The sequence below is a fragment of the Arctopsyche grandis genome, chromosome 12 (genome assembly GCF_051622035.1).
Source record: "Arctopsyche grandis isolate Sample6627 chromosome 12, ASM5162203v2, whole genome shotgun sequence".
Lineage (NCBI taxonomy): Eukaryota > Metazoa > Arthropoda > Insecta > Trichoptera > Hydropsychidae > Arctopsyche > Arctopsyche grandis.
This window is the reverse complement of record NC_135366.1, coordinates 8,198,999-8,219,258: the sequence shown is the minus strand read 5'-3', so window position 1 is coordinate 8,219,258 and position 20,260 is coordinate 8,198,999. Positions and strand designations below refer to the sequence as shown.

Below are 20,260 nucleotides of genomic sequence, written 5' to 3'. Positions count from 1 at the left end.
GTCGTAGTTGAAGTATTCCTTTTAATACATAAGAATGAAAAATGAATTATTTCCAAATTCCATACATGTATTTATTTGTTAATTAAAATTAAATTGTGCATATTTTCGGGTTATGGAATTAAACGTTAAAATTTTGCACACTCTTTATTCATCACAAAAAAAATAGTAGAACAAAATAAAATAAAAATAAAATTAATGGCAAAAAAGAGATTGCCAAATAATAAAAAAGAAACATATTGACACACATAGACGGTTATGTGTTTTTGAAATTGTTACGACTATAAGGGTATTGATTTTTCTTATTGTATTTATCATTGATATTCAACGGAACGCCATTCCGATTGCCTGGTCGTGATTTCGAGTTGAAATTTCTTGACTGACCGTTATTCGACACGTTATAATCGTATGGTTGTTCGTAATCTCCGCCATACGGGTGATCGTGTGACGCAGGATGAACGCCAGGATTGCCAAAACCCCAGTCACCTGGTGTAAAAACGAATTAACTTGATAATGATAGAACATCTGCAACCGCAGGGTATTCAGTATTCGAAAGTCAAAGTCAAATTACCAATTGGATGGGATCTTTTCGTATCGTAGAACCTCCTGTCGGGGCAGACATAATTAGAGTTACAGCCTGTCATTAGATGAAAGTTTCGTTGGTGAACACAATCGTTTCGGGGTAAGGAGCAAGAGCAGAAACCGAGGTTTCCAAAAAATTGATCACCTATAGTAAAAAATTTAAAGATCAATATCACCTGGCCGAGAATGATAAATAAAAATTGCACACATTTTTCATATTGTTCCGTATATTGTTTATTCAATACTTGGAAAACCATATACATTTATTTATGCATAGATATTTAGATTTATCGTTAAAAAAAATATTAATAACAACATTAACATTCTATTTGAATACGTTTTCAAGGCTAAATACTTTTTTTTTATTGAAATTGGTAATTTTTCAAGGCTTGCAGTTTTATATAGGCAATAAATACAATGACTACACTAAAAAATTACTCATTTATTCGATGCTTGTTGAAATAGTAAACGCAAGTAATGAAAAAAATCTTATCCTATTTGAAAGAATCACAGCCATGTTTTCAAAGGAACTGCTAAATAAATCAAATCCGTAGCAGAAATCCAACACAACAAAACTTGATCCAGTACTTAAATCCTAATATGAGACTGCAAGCCGCAAAAATATACACTCATACTCAATTTCTATACTAATAGTTACGTTACATTCTCAATTATGCACATACTCGAAATTAATAAACACACTTTGACACACTTTAAGGACACCTTATTGGAATATTAACTTTATTTATTTATTTATTTTCACTTTCATCATTACTTTTTTAATATAACAATATGCAATGTATGTATCATAATATAATAGATATATATATATATATATATATATATATATATATATATATATATATATATATATATATATATATATATATATATATATTGAATGAGCAGCAACATTTAAATTAAATAATCAAAGATATAATATAATTAAAACAATATCGTTTCAAGACTAGTTACCTTTAAAATGCAAAAATTTTAAGCCATATATTTGACTACTCTCACAACCGGTAGTCCCAATAAAGCTGTCAAGTATTTGTGAATGATAAACGGTAAAAAAAAATCAACATAATTTCAAATATCTCTCGACAAAAGCACAATTTTTATTCTTTGGAAACTGCAGTATGGACTTGACAAAAATCTTAAAACTATAGATAACATAAAATAAAAAAAGTAGTATTCTATTCAATAAATTTAAGTATGCCTTAAACTGAAACTTGTTTACATGTTAATATAAAATGATAAACAAAACATTAAATACACACATACATATTTTGATTTTAACAGATCAAAAAAAAAAAATTGATTGATTTGATGATTTATAAATACATTTCGTTACACATTTTCATATATGTACATCACACATTGATACATATACATATTATGTATTCCTCAAATCATATTATATTATAGTCTGAACGATTCAGATGATGTCTACTTGATCATTATATTATCAATTCTAATCGATAAATTGGAAGACCAGACTTGGCTAAATCAATTTTTTTTTATATACTCTTATTACTAAATGAGTATTACAATAATTACGATTGAAAAAAATAATTTTAAATAAACGTAAGTTAAATAATCGACATTTACATTTATAACTTTTTTGCAAATGATAAATAATAAGATTTTAAATTCGTAATTACGATCGTTATCCGCAGAGTAAAAGTAGAGATTACAATTGAAAAACCTATTTAAGTGCAAGGAAATAATAAATCAATGTGCATCGTTTCGATACCAAAGAACAGTATATAAATATCATAGTAAAATATGTGATTAAAATTAATTTCATCGATGAGAAAATTTCTCTTGGGGTAACCATAATACTGCAAGAATGTTCTCAACTCGAAACATCTTTCGTTAACAGAAAAAAAATTGTATTTACATAACATGTTGTAGTCAATATCTTCGCAAACACTACAATGATTTCTAATATCAACACACTCTATTATTAATAAATCGTAAATAAAGATTCCTAACATTTTAATTCCGTAGGAACCTTAAAACATTTTCACCCAAGTCGTCAACAACTATTTCGATAATTGCACAATTAGACCTGATTCCCTCAGCGATAAAGTCTCTTCAATTTAAAAATAGCAACAAGTTAGTAAGATGAAAATTTAACAATAAGCTATGTTTAATTTCTTAAAATAATTGAGATTCAAATGTTCAACTGAAAGTCGACACGCCAATGAATCTCATATATTGTAGCAATTAAGTATTGAAAACAAAGTGCAAATTTCAAAAGACAATACAAAATAATCGTTACACTAGAAAAAAGCTTTCATATTAGTAATTGGGCAAACATGCGAGAATCGATCGAACGATCGACAGCTTTCATCCTCATCAAACATTATGTTTAAATATAATATAAACGTTAAATAACAAATAATAATAATAAAAAAAAAAAACCAATGTAAATTTACAGTACTTATCCATTATATAAATGACTTATGTATCGTAAAAATATGTAAGCACCACTTCTTGAATCGAAACAATGATTAATATTATACGATTGTACGCATGCTTTATAATGAATGCGTAGAAGTGTCGATAGTTATACATATGTAGTGTAATAATTACTATATTATAACGCATATTGCTTTTATTTGTTAAATAATATTTACTTTTTGAAATTCTCTAAGTTTGTACATAAGTTTAGTTTTAATATTATGTTAATTTGTCATAGGCAATTTATTCATTATTTGTAACAAATAAATAGAGCACTTTATAATATACGTACAATAATATGTCTGTGAATGTTTGTCTGTGTGTGTGTGTGTGTATGTATGTATTATATATTTTTATGTATGTGTCGTCAAAAATATAATAAAAAAACAGAAAAATGTGTGATTTTAACCGCTCATCAAATTTATATCGATGACGAGTCATTCAAAATCTCACAACTTTCCTTCAAATCTCAAAAAAAAAAAAATATACCTCTTATTTATTACATATTACATATATGTACAAATGGGCATTTTTCATTTTATATAATGAGTTACGCATAACAATGTCTTTTAAGATAATAATACATATGCTCGTAGTTTATATTCGGACACGCCTTAAATTGATAATGTATTTTTATTAATTGTATATTTATATATGTATGCAATGATAAGCAGCAAAATCGAGAGCCAATTTAGTTAAATACTTATTATGTATAATAATACTTCAACATGTGTATTTATTAATATACATACATACAATATAGAATTTAAAAAATCGAAGCATAAAAGAAGTTTAGTGAAAGACCAAAAAATTATATATAATATATATATATAATACAGTTTATAAGACTTTTGTGATGACTCCATTTAATCTTCTCACTGCATATGTATATAAATATTTAAATATGTCTGTGTGTGTGTTTGTGTGTGTGTGGGGGGGGGGGGGTGTGTTTATGTGATGTGTATAAATAACTAATGTAATAATAATATATGTAAGACAAATATTTTTCTTCAAATTTGGACCTAAAATCTATTATACTAAATAATTAAGACACTTTCCAGTGAGTATAGGCCGACCTCTATTGAATGTATACCGCGATCAGAAGTGTTGATATAAGGGAGCGCGGCGGTAATAACGGCTAGTGCTTCCAGGTAACGAATAATAGTTGTTTCCGACTCCCACCGTAGACATGTTCTCGTGGCTGAAGCCCATGTGATAGTGCGGGGTGTAATGACCACCTAATTACATTCATCCAAATCACCACCGTTTAATCCAATCGAAATGCGAGCATTTATAAAAGAGAAAGGAGATACAATTAATCAACAGCTGCTACACACTGCACACTACCGTATATATATATAATAAAAAAAAAAATAGAATACAAAATCGCACAAAATAAATACATAAATATTTTTATGCTTCTACATTAATGACTTTGAACATACAATAAAAATGGGTCTACCTCACGGGACCGAAAGTGAAAAGCCCGAAAACGCAAACATCGGAAGGCAAAGATCAAAAATTGAAAGATCTTAAGTCGAAAGATAAAAAAAAAGGGTACATGGTAAACGGTACTATGTATATATATAATATATATGAGTGGCATGCGGTGAAATTATCTCTCTTTTTGTCATACAGCCTTGTTTAAAGTGCGCGCGCAGGATACGGGAGGAAAAACCTGTTCCTCTTGTTCCTGTTTTATCCTGCTCGCGCAAATTAAGTGAGGATGTACTACGGGAGGAGAGAGACTTTTAACGAACGCCACTGATATACATACTAACCGTTTTTCATACATATGTATGCATGGTAAACAATCATTTTCGACTTTTTAACATTCGGTGCGGTGACGGTCACCCAATAAAAATGTATATATATGTTCTAACCTTATTTTTTTAAATTAAATTTGGCACAGATTATCACATGTTTATTTAAAACTCTACAAAAGGTGCATCAACCTTTAAGAATAGTATTAAAAAAAATAGGCTAACCTCGATTTTGATTCATATTTGAATTCCAGCCTGTAAATAAGGCAGCTTTTAATTTTCCGTGCTCTTCTGCTACTTTAACGCTTAGCGGTTTTTTACCACCTTCGGGAATAACGTTATTAAGCGCACTAATAGCCTCTTGAGCTTCTTCTCTTCTATCAAATCTGAAATTTTTACTTTGTTTAATTCCATGCACACTTCTATCCATGCGTATGTACCAACTCTTACACCACTGCTAACCTCACAAATGCAACTCCTCGACAAATGCCCATTTTATCACGTAATATGTTTTTTTGAACTATACGACCGTACTTTCCAAATATTACCTCTAATTGATAGTCAGTAATTTCGTGTGGAAGATTCGATACGTATAAATTAGTGCCTTTGATGGCGTCACTAGACGGCCGAGCAAACGATACCTGAAATTATAAAAGGCATTGTTATTATATCCATTGCGAATGTATTGAATGCTGACAATAATACAAACGACAAACCTTTAATCTTTTATTTTGTATGGCAAAACCATCACGACCGCCTATGGCAGCCAACGCGTCCTCTTCTCTGTGATATTTGACAAATCCGAATCCGTAACTGTACCCAGACTAAAATCATTGCAATACATTTAAAGATGTATACCATTTAGTATTGGTTGTGGCTATTTGCAGGTACTATATCTGCGAATTATTGGCTATTTGCAGGTACTACATCGACGACAGGCGCAAAGCCTTGAACTTATAATCCGATTATAATTACATTTAATATATGCTAGACTTGTTTAATCAATCGTTCATTATACATGAGGCAAATGAATTTCGCACGTTATTATAATAGATTTATATCATTTAACTAGTTCGCGGCCTGTACTTGTATATACATAGGTATTATACGTTGTATATGATAATAATTTTCTAACAATTAATAATAATAACTAATTTGGATTATATTTTTTACTCTACATCACTTTACGAGTTCGAACTAAATTTTAGGAGGTTTAAAACAAAATTTTAACAGTAAACACGCTGACAGTGACAGTTCACGCGCATGCGCAGAAGGCTTTGCGCCTGTCGCAGATATAGTACCTGCAAATAGCCAATAATTTGCAGATATGGTACTTTCAAATAGCCACAACCTTTAGTATTTGTATCCTGTGTATTAAAAAAACAAAAAGATCAACCAACCTTATAATCTCTCATTACTCTACAGCTTTCCAAAAGTCCAAACGGAGCAAAGAGAGAATAAAGATCTTTTTCAGTCATAGTTTGCGGTAAATAATTAACTATAAGATTAGCGCGTGGGCCGTTGTCCATATTGGACGTGTCGCCCCCGTCAAAGGAGCCCCCCGCCATCCCGCTGGTGCTCCCATAAAAATTGTCCGGTCCAGACATGGTATAAAATTTACCGCTCGGTGCACTCCCACGCCGGTTGAAATTATAATTATTGCGGTGTTGCTGCAGCAGATTTTCAACAAGTACATTGTTTATAATTCGCGTTGAATTGATACATATTGTATGTATATCAAAAACGATTTACGAATTTTAAATGAGAACATAAATATACTTACAGAGAGATAGTCGTAAGCTGATGAAGAAAAACGATGATCCAAACTATTGCTATAGAAGCAGTCGGCAAAACAAAAAAAATTCAACAATTAGTGAAAATCCTCACTGCCTGAAAAAATACGGAAACAATAATAATTTTAAATTGTCATTTTTTGCTATTTCTTCCAATTATTTAAAAAAAATATATATATATTGGGATATAAAATATATGTAAATTGATAAATTGATTAAAAACTTTATAGATGTAATTCTATAAAAAGGATCTAGAATATTTTGACCAAGGCAAATTATCATTACAGTTTTTTTTTGTACAATTCAAAAAGAAACATATATTTTATATGAAGAAATTTGTTACAATCATGCATGTTAAATCCTTTTTACAGAACTACATCCATCTCATTAATTGGGATCAAATTTTAAAGAGTGATATTAACTCATTATAGACCGAATATTCCGAAAACTGTCTATGAGAGTCTGCGTATTTTTCGCAATGTGTTCTCAGTAAAAATTATAGGTTCTGTAAATTAAACATAATTCCTAAACCTTTCTATCAATCATATAAATTCACAATTGGAATACAGCTTCTTGTAAATTATCAAACCAGTATTTTTAAAGCTGTGATGATTGCTGTATTCAATTTTGTATACAATTTATCGGTCTCCGTGACGAGCCGGAATGTTAAATTACAGAAAACGCAAATATTGGAAGGCAAAGATCGAAAATCGAAAGATCTTAAGTCGAAAGATCAAAAAAAAAAGGGTGCATGGTAAACGGTACATACTCATTTAATTTGCGCGAGCAGGATACAACAGGAACAAGAGGAACAGGCTTTTCCTCCCGTATTAATGTGCGCGCGCAGAATACGGGAGGAAAAGCCTGTTCTTCTTGTTCCTGTTGTACCCTGCTCGCGCAAATTAAGTGAGTATGTACCGTTTACCATGTACCCTTTTTTTTTGGTCTTGCAACTTGAGATCTTTCGATTTTCGATGTTTGCCTTCCGATATTTGTGTTTTCTGTAATTTAACATTCCGGCTCGTCACGGAGACCGAATTTATATGTATATATTTTCATGTAATAAACTATCTTATAGATTATTTGAATGAGATATTCAATTGGAAAAATAAGCTATGCGAGAAAAAAATCACTCAATTTCGGTATATGGAGATTTGAGATCCTTTCAGGATATTATTGATAAATTTCAGGATTTGATAAAAATATCAAGCTTTAAACCGTAGAAATATATTAATATATAAATATATTTTAATTTATGTATTGATATTTTGGATAAAGATATACTGGTTAGATATATTATATATGAAAGGAAGTTTGAAATTAATTTTTTTTTCTCATTTATACAATGATTATTATTTTTTTTTTTGTAATTGGCCAGGAAGGCGAATTGATTTTACCTATTAGGCTTTCCTGGTATAAATATATGAATAAAATAAAATCTAATAAATATTTTTTTGTATGAAGCTTGAAGAGTTTAAATACAAAAGCCGTGTTGATGGCCTTTAAATGGAATTTTACTAAAAACACAACAATGTTTTTAAGGAATATGGTAAGTTAATAACAAAGTGCATTTAAATTTTACAAAAACATATATATATTTCGATTGAATTAATATTCAAATGAATTGAGGCTGAATTATTATATTTATGGAAACGATTCAGATAACCAGAGTGAATGTCGACACTTTTTATATGAAAATAATCAGTCATGACCTACATTACTCAAATACATTTAATATTATTTATAATAATATAAATTTAATCGATTTTTTTTTTTTAGTATGAAAATTTTCAATCAAAGCAATTTGAATGGCGTGGATATATATAATAATAAGTACAAATGAATGCCTGAAATATTTAATAAAAATTATAAACTATGTATGCAACGCATTATTTTAAGTATTGTAATTGTATCTAAATTAAATTCATATTATATTCGAATGAACTAAAATTGGAACGATTAAAAATCGTTGAATGAAATTATGAGCGAATTGTGCAAATGTAATCATCACAATAATTGCTCTCATTTATTTAGACCGAAACAAAAGAATCGGAAAATGGTAACACATAACTGATCCAAAATTCCACACATATTATATCTTGCATAATGAAAGGGCTTCATACCCTGCTTAATCCTTTCAAAAAAACAATGACACATCGAGTACGAAAAATCCGATATAATAAATGAAATCGTATCTAAGTAATGGAGATGGTTATTTCGTGTAGTGGCTTTTTTGGCATGTATATTTCACAATTGGCAGAAAAGAGCAATTCGATCGCAAATAGTGCGCTCCAGTGTCATATATTATAGATCTGCAGTAGGAGGGGAATTTGACAGGGGTTCGGTTGGGGTTCGGGTTCGGGTTCGGGTTCGGGTCGGGTCGGGTCGGGGCCACGCCGGGAGCGGGCTGAGGCGGGGCGGGGGTGAGGTGGGGCGGGGGGGGCAGCGGGGCGGAGGCGCCTGAAGTCAACCTGAAGTCTCGTCGACGGCAGTACTCGTCCATGTTGAGTGTTGACTGTTAAGGCGCGCGAAGAACCGCTCGAGAGCCGGCGCGTCTCGACCCCTGCACCAGACAACCACACGCTGGCCAACAAAAGCGCACTTGCAACCCTCGCTTGGCGCACGCGACTCATTCTTCGACCTTGCCTGTTTCGGTTTGTTTCATTTATTTACACTTGTTAAATCCTAAAAAGAATACCGACATGTTGCTGCATTTACACCAAGTCAATTTTCAAGACATTCCACTAAGCCGAACCAATATTGGCCTCGTGTAAATAGACATTCTGATTCGGAATATTGGCTTGGCTTAGTGGAATGTTTTTTTTTAATTGGTCTCGTGTAAATGCAGTGTAGGCAGAGAGATGTAATAAGAATAGAGGGGCCCTTACGAATAAATCATTGTTGTCAATTTTACGCGGTACGTCTCTATAAATACGCTGCATCGCACGAAATATGTACAATCGGATCAATCTTCTATATATATAAAAATGAATGTCTGTGTGTGTGTGTGTCTCGAATAGGCTGCTAAGCCACTGAACCCATTACGATGAAACTTTCAGGATTTGTTGTGTGCATGTCCGGGAAGATTACTGTGAAAAAAAACGGGAAAAAACGGGAACGTTAACGGGAATGAGTGTCATTGCAACACAATAATTTCAAATGTGTTCGCTACCTACGTTTTTCCGACAAATGGGAACGGGAACGAGAACGGGAACGAGAACGGGAACGGGAACGGGAATTGCATACGTTATTATGGCATTGCAACGCATGCCGGGGTTCAGCTAGTCTACATATATATATATATATATATATATATATATATATATATATATATATATATATATATATATATATATATATATATATATATATATATATATATATATATATATATATATATATATATATATATATATATATATATATATATATATATATATATATATATATATATATATATCTATATATATAAAAATGAATGTCTGTGTGTGTCTCGAATAGGCTGCTAAACCACTGAACCGATTACGACAAAACTTTCAGGATTTGTTGTGTGCATGTCCGGGAAGATTACTGTGAAAAAAAACGGGAAAAAAGGGGAACGGAAACGGGAAAAACGGGAATGAGTGTCATTGCAACGCAATAATTTCAAATGTGTTCGCTACCTGCGTTTTTCCGACAAATGGGAACGGGAACGGGAATTGCATACGTTATTATGGCATTGCAACGCATGCCGGGGTTCAACTAGTTTACTTATAAAAATGTATCCCATATTGTTTATTGTGTGTGTTTTTAATGTATTGTGCAATTTTTACCGATGCTTGCCCATCTTGCGAGTAATATAAACAGACAGAGAAGTTTTTATCGGACATACGTCAAGCACCAAGCGTTAAATATGATTGATGCTAAAATTAATAAGATCTGTCCGTGGACAGAATGTCACTCGACAACAAAAGAACACCTAAAGCCACTTCTATTAATATTACATTTCTCTTGAGTGTAGGAATATAGCACATCACATACTATCCCTTGGACCACATTTCAGCCGCATCGAAGCTTTTGAGATGTGGGTCTACAGGTGTATGTATGCTGAAAATCCTGTGGATCAAAAAAATAGCAAATGAAACTGTCCTCGGCATGATAAGCAGAGGCAGAGAACATTTTTCTGTCATCGGGTGGAGAAAGATGGATTACCTCGAACACATGATACGGGGTCCAAAATACGAATTTCTACATTTGATAACCATTGGAGAAAATATAAGGTAAAAAATGGATTGGCAGGAAAAAATTGTTTTGGCTTTGGTTTGGCTTTAATGTTTCGAACATGCGCATGTGGACCGGTATGAGCACCGAAGAACTGTTCCAAGCCGCTTAAAACCGATGCAAATATTTTCAAATAATCAACGAGGTGGTCGCCAACGTCCGTATGCGAACAGGGCATTGAGAATAAGAAGAAGTGCTATCCCTTATCGAAGTCAATACACTTGCATACTCCCCCGTCACACAGATGCCCTCAACCCTCTGGAATGCGCTTCTGTTCAAGCAAAACATACTCGGAACACACCACGACCCCTAGACAAGTACAACTACATACGCAACAGAAACTGATGCACCAAACGCCAGTGAGCTTCAGGAACTCAAACTACTCACCCCTCCGATGTTAAGCAATTATCTTCATCGCCTTACATACAAATACACCTGTATTAATCGAGAAATAAAGATCCTCTTCCAAGCAAACATAACCACGCGTTTCTATAGATACAGTCAACATACCACCAATTTCCCCGCTGCCTAAAGCAGCATTGAGGAATCTACAATATAACAAGTTATTTTTATAATCCTGAAAAAAATTGTATTTAATTAACAGTTTCAGTTTCATTATAATAAATTCTCAATATGATGAAACAGTTTAATATATATGTACATAGAAGGGGCTACGGGCTCTTGATCGTAATTATAAAGCGAGTCGAAATGGGTCGTAGCCTCCGAATAGCTAATTCTAGACGAAGTTGGCTCTGTGTGTTTGTACAGAAGCGCGATGATGCCATCGTACGACTTGTGTATTATTATGAAATAAATGAGATCACTGATTCGGGATAGTATAATTTGTGCTATGTTCCTAAATAAGTTTTCTTTAAATGCATTATTTTATACCGTATTTTTCGACATTTTATAGTTTTAATGAAAAATTTACATTAGGTTTAAAAGCTCAACTTGCTTATGTTTCAACCATTTGTTTTATATATTTGCGATTGATATTTTAAAACCAATCGGTTTTTAGGACAGTTTGAATCTTTTTTTTTACCCATTGGTTTATTTGTCAAATACATGGTCGATTTATTGCGTGTTTGTATTATTTTAGTTGTCAATTTGTTTGACATTTACGGCGTTAAATACTGTTGGGGTTTAAAATTTAATAACAATATCAAAGATTTCATTTTTATTTCACTTAATTTAAAATAAAAAAAAAAATTTATTAGGCAGTGAAATTCACACAATAATACTACGTTTTATTTCAAAATATTTATACATATACATATATATATAGTCTTATTAAAATACATTGTTAAATGTGAATGTTAAATATACGATATCAATTCTGTGTGCAGCGTATAATAGATAATATACCGAAATAAAAAATTAAAATTTTATTTGCTGTGCAAAAAATAAATTTGTTATAAATTCAAAAATTTTAAATTTTTTTATAAATAAAATAGTAAAATTTTGATCCTTCAAAATTTTATTATTTTATTTCACAATGTTTTTTTTATTATATTAATTTGTTGATGAAAATGTAATGCAATCACCAAAAGCGGTAATAACGAGATGAAGGATAACTTGTTCTCTTTGTACTGCAAGCAACCAGGGCGTCTCCTTCGCTGCCATTAGGACAAGTGCAAACGGCAATATGACGTCGTGCATTACATTCAGCACCAGCTCCGCATTGACCGCGACATGGATTGACACAAGAGTAACCGATGCAAGCCTTATTATGAGGACATTCCTCATCATATTGACATTCACCCTATAAGAATAAACACGATGCATTATCGTTGCTCTATCCTTTAATATATACCTTGTTTTTATTTAAAAAAAAATTTACTCTGTTACAACTGGTTAAAGCATTTCCAACATATCCAGGCAAACATGTACAAACGGGTCGTTCTCGATTGTTATTATCGTGTCCTGCTTGACATTTTGCATTTGCTCCGCATGGATTTGGCTCACAAAGATCTCCTAAATATATAAAAATTATATATTAATGAGCTTTGATGCAGAAAAAGTCATTACATATTAAGTCAATAAGGAAGTCATTACTTTTTTCAAATGGTCTGCAGCTTACAAAAGGATCGCCAGTCATATCTTTCGGACAGGAACAAATTGGTGTAGCACCACGGAGTTGACAGTTTGCTTGATGACCGCATGATCCTTTGCAAGGATCTACACATTGGTTATATACACAGGATGGTTTGTAATTTGGACAGTCGGAATTCGTAACGCATTCAGCTTGACACGATCTGTAGGGATCTCCAAAGTATCCCTTGAATTTTAATGAGACATATCAATGAAAATATCAATTATAATACAAATAATTTGAATTATGAAATAGTTTAATAGTAACCTTTGGACATTTGCATGTAGCTACGTGACTGCGAACTGTTTCACATTCAGCATTGATACCGCATTGACTGCATGGATTCACACATTTGTATTGCTGACAATGCTGTTGTGGACCACATTCTCCATCGGATTCACATTCGTGTCTACATCCACTAAGTGGACTACCCTATTGATTTAAATTGGATACATTGAATGTATATTATAATAATGTTTGTGCATAATGTTTAAAGATCAAATAAAAAACGGAATTATGTGTCCAAATTTGCACAATTAAGAGGGCTGGACACCAGTGCCTTGTCCATACAAACGTATTACACTTCTCCCTTCCTCAATTATGGCACTAGAGAAATTATGTTTTAATATGCTATGGATATCCACCATTGGGTTGCATCTATCGTTTTATTTTTTTGATTAATTATTTTTTATAGGAGCTAGGAGCCGCCAAACATCTATAAAATCGCCTCTTTTTTACACCCACGAAAAGGGTCCAGCGTGCTTATTTAACGGTCGATTTAAAAAAAAATACGCGCATAGTTGCACAGAAAATATCTTTCTCATACCGATGATGAATATTTTTTAAAAATTGGTCCAGTTTTGGAGGAGAAAATAGGAGAGTACGAAACCTCGATTTTGTCGATTTAAAATACGTATTATCTCTGGTCGAAGCGAAACTGTCGCATTCACTCAATATATATTTCATTTGTTTTATATTTGTAAATTTCAATTTCTTCTTATATTCTATTTTATAACCTTTTTCCAATATTTTAATACTATAGTTTAATTATGCAATGTTCTACATATTTTGTCACACTTTATTCTTTTCTTTTTCATTTGTTTTCCTTATATTTATGTGGCGGCTCGCTTATACGACATGGTCGAGTTTGGTTGCCTTCCTGCGAGTGGGAACCAACTCGGCTGGGTTCGGAGAGCTACTACTTACTCTGTCTTCAGCTGTCATATAATAAACACGTGCATTAACATGCCAGTCGTCTCATTCGTTCATCCTCCATATTTATCTTTTTCATTTTTTTTTTATAATTTTTGTAAAAATCTGTTATTGGACTCGGATGTTACATATATTATATATTTACTATTTGTTTTTTTATACATATCTATGTACATCCTGTTGTCTGTTGATTTTTCAATTAAATAAAATAAAAATAAAATATATATTGATATATATTGTCGCATTCACTCAATATATATATATCGAAGAAAGGAACGGCAACAAAATTAACGTTTCGGGTGTACAGCCCTCTTAAGTGAAAATCCTTATAATTCACACTTATAATTATTATTAAATAAATAATAAAAACCTGATAACCAGGAAGGCAGCTACATGTCGGTACATTGTTAATAACGTCGCATTTCGTATTTTGACCGCAAGGGCTTGGGTGACACAGTTCATCTAAAATATTCATAAATTAGCACCTTTTCAAACCATGTCAATATAATATATAATGAGAAACTAAATAACCTGGGTTCATCAATCTGCATCCTGAAATCGGATTACCAGTGTATTGCGTAGGGCAGCTGCATACCGGAACATGATTGCGTACCTGAAAATAATCTAATTGAAGTATTCATCGAAAAAATTTAGAAGTTATAAGTATGTAATGTTAACTCACATCGCAATTAGCATTGTTTCCACAGGCGCCAGCGCATGGATTCACGCATTTGTTATTTTGACAAGCTAAGTGGCCTCTACATTCGGTATGGTCTATAAGTAAAAATGTTTAACAATGAAAACTTGAAATCAATCCGTCACAGTACTAAATAATTGATGAGCAGCAGTAAATACCGGAGCATTCAACTTTCTTGCACACTGAAAGAGGATCACCCTCATATCCTGGAAGACAGGAACATACAGGTCGACCACCGCTGACTGTGCATTGAGCGTTTACTCCGCAAGTTCCTCCGGCACAGGTGGAGCTGTATGTCGAATATGCCATACCTATGTAATCGAATTAACATATTAATTTCAATATTTATAAATAGTATACGTTTACAATACATTCATCCATATCTAATGATCCATTTCCATATTAGTAGAATAGCATTGAATATTTACATACACAATGAGAAGATTCAAAGGGCAAAAGTAGGCGATAAATTGTGGCCCACTTTTGACTTTGACTTCTGACTTGTTTATTGGCAATGTTATCTTCAAAAGTATATTCAAATTTATTCGTTTAAAAAAAAATCATATATTTTGGGGGAAATATATAGTATTTCTAGATATCACTTTTTAGATCCGTCTCATTTTTTTTTAATTCTATTTTATGACATTGAAATTACTTACCATACACTGTGGGCTGGCATAGCACAAAAATGGGTATCACCCACAAGACCGCTCTGACCAGGGCCATCTGTAACAATCAATAAACAAATGCTAATACAAACAAACATCATTTTCGCAAAAGGTAAGTCGGAAAGACAATACAGTTACATAAATTAGAAGTTATTTATATTTTCAAGAAAATCCACTACATAGAAAACCTTCTAACTAGATTCAAATAAGATTTTTTCTGATTTTAATCGAATTTATAGTGACTGTTTCATCGATCAAAACATATAAATACGTACAATATATAATATCAATTTTAATAAAAAAAAATACATATGGTTTATTTTACAAAGTAATACAAAAATAAAACACCAAATTATATTCTATCCAAATGTTTTTTTTTTTTGTATAATAGTAATGCTACTTCTGCACAAGTTATTATTAATTTAAATTAAAAACTTGAAATAACAATATTGATTTATATATAGGGTTGCCATACGTTCCGTATATACGGGACATGTCCCGTATTTCACTACTCGGTCCCGTATTTGTCCCGTTTACTCCCTAAACTTTTCTCCAAAACGATTTCTTTGACACTGCTGTGGAATACATAGATAAGTAGTCCCAATCATTCAAAAAATTTAATGCTTTCGATTGGATGACTCTCAAGCAAGTTCCTGAATGGGGGGAAATAGAACGAACCGTTGAATATTTGCAAGTAAGGAACATCCATGTAGGAAACAATTAGCTTCTTTTCAACTAGTTCGTATATTTAAAAGATTATTTAAATAAAAATAATACCAACGAAAACTTGGAGACAACGCTGAAATTGAGTATGGAAGAGAAATGGCTAAAGTTTTTTAGAGATACCAAGCATATTTAACAGAAGTCATGTTTAATAAAACTATGTGAGTATATATTTGCCATTCCAGCCCACAATGCCAATGTGGAGAGAATATTTTCCCTGATGTCAACACAATGGTCGGATGAAAGAAATAAGCTGGCAGTTGAGACAGTTTAGGCAATTTTGGTTTGCCAGTATAATTTTAAAATGACTTGCGCCCAATTTTATCATCATGTAAAAGAGGCAAACGATTTCATTAAAAAAGTTAAATCATCGTTAAAATACGATTGGGCTAAAAAATACAATTTTTTTAAAATAAACTATTATCTACCTACTTTTCCATGTTTTATTTATGTAGTACTTAAATGTCCCGTATCAATGCTTGACAATTATGGCAACCCTATTTATATATAGTGTTTCCGGTACAATGAATTATATAATATATTATTATTTTTAATATTTGAAACAAACGGTTACATGATAAATGATTGCTTATTTTGTAAACGTGCGTTGAATAATAAAAATTATCTCATCTTTTATAAAATACAGGTTTTGTTAGAAAAAAAATAGGCATAGTTAGTTTTAGTGGGTTGAAACTGCTTAGAGGTCATCAACTATATACAATATACGTATGTACTTCAAACCTCACCTTAAAATATTGTTCCTTAAACCCACGCATACTAATAGATTATTGTAAAGGTGAAAAATGTGAATAAATCAAACCGGAAGTATTGGCGATTTTGTATAACTATTATTTCTATACAACAATGTAACCACATACAAATTTTAAAACTAGAATATACCTCCGTACGTATGTATCTGTAAAGAAGTTATCAGAATAGAAAAGGAAACGTCTTGAAACTGGATTCAATCAGTCTACCCACTTACAATGAGTCTACATAAGAGTTTGGTTTTAGAAAGTATATAGTAAGTTAATTTAAAGGAAATATGAGCAAACTATATAAATATAATAAACTACGTATGTAATTTAAAATACAGTTTTCTTATTCAAAATTGTTTCCATCCATCGAATAATCGAATGAGGAATGTAATCGCATAACGAATAATGAATGTAATCGAATGATTAGATAATTTAAAAGTATTTAAAGTTGGCCAAAAATGGAATTTACATGGTTAATCAAACCTTTAGCGTTGATGCAGACTAAATTCTGTTAAGTCGTCAAGCTGTTGTCTATCGTTCACTTGTATCGTTTGAAGTATACTTTTATGCTTGTGATGTTCCTCACGGATGTCGGACAACAAATGGCCAAAGTATCTCCAATATTTCTGTTTATATCTTAGAGAGGCTTTTTTTTGCAAGAAGTTTGTATGGGCGTAGAATCAATTCTCACCAATGTCCTCTACAGTATACAAGGTCGCATAGATACCCTTTTATAAAGCACATAAATATGTATGTATGTATTCACATATGTACATATAGATGTGTATATAATGATTAATTACCTATTTGTAACTTTTCGAAACTGTCTTTTTTATTATTTGCTATTTTGATTTAGATCTTCAGATTTGTTCGTTTCATTCATATTTTAGACCTTTTTAAAAATGAATAATTTAGTTGTTTATAATTGTAAATTTATAAAAAATGAAAGTTACTTACATGTTTAGAAACTGTGATTTGTATAAAACAAACTTGGAATTTTCAATGAGTCAACATGTTACCGTGGTTCATTGCCATTTAACGATATTCATGCAGATAAAAATTATTCCCAAAATATTAATTTAAAAATAATGTCTAGTTACATATTATATGTAGGTATTTAGATTTAAAATATGGATAATTATGAGTATTTTGCAAATGTTTTTATGTGTTTAACAGAAATAGCACTGTGTTCATTTTCGGTTTAAGAATAATGTCGACATATATAAAATTTATTACCAAATGTAACCATATTAAAAATAACATATGTCTCTTGAATCTTTTCTTACCTAATAATATTATATACATATACTGACATTTCCAAATAGATATAACTATAAATATAAAGCATGCGAACACATAAATTTGTACTGAAAGATACATTTTTTTAGTAGAATGTCACAAAGTGTGAATCAATCCTATTATTTTACAAATAACTTGATAAAAAATAAATATATCACATTTACATATATATATATATATATATATATATATATATATTTTTTAATATCATTCTGGTATTCTTACAAAACTTGAAAACGATTTTGCTAAACATATCAATGGTATTGTTGCTTAGGGGTGAGTTTGGGATGCAAATGAAAGGCCAAGGTTGCTTCACAGCATTTATTCAACGATTCGGGAGGTCCACACGAAACCACCGCTCACTCCAGAATAATCTGATCTGGCGTGTACCTCCTTATAAAGGACAAGTTGCACAACATAGCTTCTCCGATCCATTAGTGTGTCTATTGTCTAGGCACTTAAAGGTCTACCCTGGGGAGTCTATTGTTAACGCACACACTCGCCTAGGTATATGAGAACTCCAGCGTATCCTTTGTTCGGGCACTTACTGAGTCCCGTTAGCCTAATCCGGGGATCTATTGTTCACCCACGAATGCACTGCACAGTGGATACTCTCTCTCATGTTCCCACGTTACAGTATGAATGTTCCGTCATTCTTTGGAGATACTGCGTCCATGGATCATAGATAGGCTGATCATACATTATACATCTCGTTTTTTTAACGATAAAGTCTTGTTTTTTTTTTTATTTATATCGGCAGTCTCGTCTTTTTGATAAATATTACAGGATTGTCCTGTTGAAAAAATAATGTTAAAATCCATCATGATTACCAAAATGATTGTAAAATCCATAAACTACATACATATTGACTTGTGCGTAGGCATTCGTTGACTACCAGTGGCGTATCCAGGAGATATAGCAGGGCTTGTCCCCCTCCCAGCCAGAGAAAATTGTCATACATTTTCAACTGATGTTTCCCAAAAATAGGTTAACATCATATTGCAGAACTCTAAATTTTCAAGAGACAAGAGTTAAAACATCTATTGCCAAATTGTACCTGTGAACATGCATCAATTCTAATTTTAAACTCGAGTGTACAAACAAACACTGACGTCACATTTCACGAATTACTATGAACTATGTATAATTATTATTTGAAACGTTTTGAAGAAGTCAAATACGTCACATCCCCAAGTTTTTTTCTTAAATCAATGTGAAAGAGTTCTGATGCTAATTATATAAAATAAATTGGCGCATCGTTAACAAATATGTATGTTTTACATGGTTAGGTGATTATTGCTCACAAAACACTCACCCAAAAGTCACTAAAATCTCTATAACGGAACATCTGGCAGCCGAAAAGTCTATCATACTAACGATAACTATCATACTAACGATAACTATCATACTAACGATAACTATCATACTAACGATAACTATCATAATAACGATAACTATCATACTAACGATAACTATCATACTAACGATAACTATCATACTAACAAGAACTCGAGTGGCAAATATTCCGTATTCGCGATTTTCATAGCAAAAATTGTCTTTTGGGCGATCGCAATGTGCGTAATAATCCAATTACCGTTTTACATTACTGTTTCCAACAATATGATCACAACGTGAAAATTCCTTCAGATTCTTCATAATTTTGTTATTATGATACATAAATATAATATTATAAATTGTCAAGCTAAAAAGATAAATAAATTCATTCAATTGGATAATTAAATCTTAAATGGCGAAAAAATGGATATTTGTCAACATTCATCTTCATAAAAATATTCATTTCAAGTATATTGTCTACAACTAATGTTCAAATTGAAGCTATTTCGTAATTACATTTAGGAAAGGCTTACTGCCTGACTATTAAATAAATATCAATATGAAATATGAATTTGAATCAGAATCGAGACATATTCTCTGGATTTTGTTATC

General features: G+C 31.7%; 2 protein-coding genes across 3 annotated transcripts; both read right to left on the bottom strand.

The window, feature by feature from the left end:
* Window positions 1-53: 53 nt before the first annotated feature.
* Window positions 54-9,262, bottom strand: LOC143920241 (sex-lethal homolog). Its single transcript, XM_077443028.1, has 8 exons — window positions 9,076-9,262; window positions 6,595-6,701; window positions 6,212-6,481; window positions 5,528-5,635; window positions 5,274-5,452; window positions 5,037-5,197; window positions 569-724; window positions 54-483 (listed from the first exon to the last, which is right to left on the bottom strand). Exons 3-8 carry the CDS (start codon window positions 6,416-6,418, stop codon window positions 254-256), a joined length of 1,041 nt encoding a protein of 346 aa, XP_077299154.1. The 5' UTR covers window positions 6,419-6,481; window positions 6,595-6,701; window positions 9,076-9,262; the 3' UTR covers window positions 54-253.
* A 2,816-nt stretch (window positions 9,263-12,078) lies between these two features.
* aspr (asperous) lies at window positions 12,079-17,622 on the bottom strand. 2 transcript variants are annotated; one of them, XM_077443026.1, is made up of 10 exons: window positions 17,498-17,622; window positions 15,525-15,591; window positions 15,024-15,176; window positions 14,851-14,942; window positions 14,700-14,781; window positions 14,539-14,630; window positions 13,224-13,388; window positions 12,920-13,142; window positions 12,705-12,838; window positions 12,079-12,626 (listed from the first exon to the last, which is right to left on the bottom strand). In XM_077443026.1, exons 2-10 carry the CDS (start codon window positions 15,589-15,591, stop codon window positions 12,405-12,407), a joined length of 1,230 nt encoding a protein of 409 aa, XP_077299152.1. In that variant the 5' UTR covers window positions 17,498-17,622; the 3' UTR covers window positions 12,079-12,404. The 2 variants fall into 2 exon arrangements, with proteins under 2 accessions (XP_077299152.1, XP_077299153.1); XM_077443027.1 differs by having other exon boundaries at window positions 12,080-12,626; window positions 17,557-17,605.
* Between the last annotated feature and the right edge of the window lie 2,638 nt (window positions 17,623-20,260).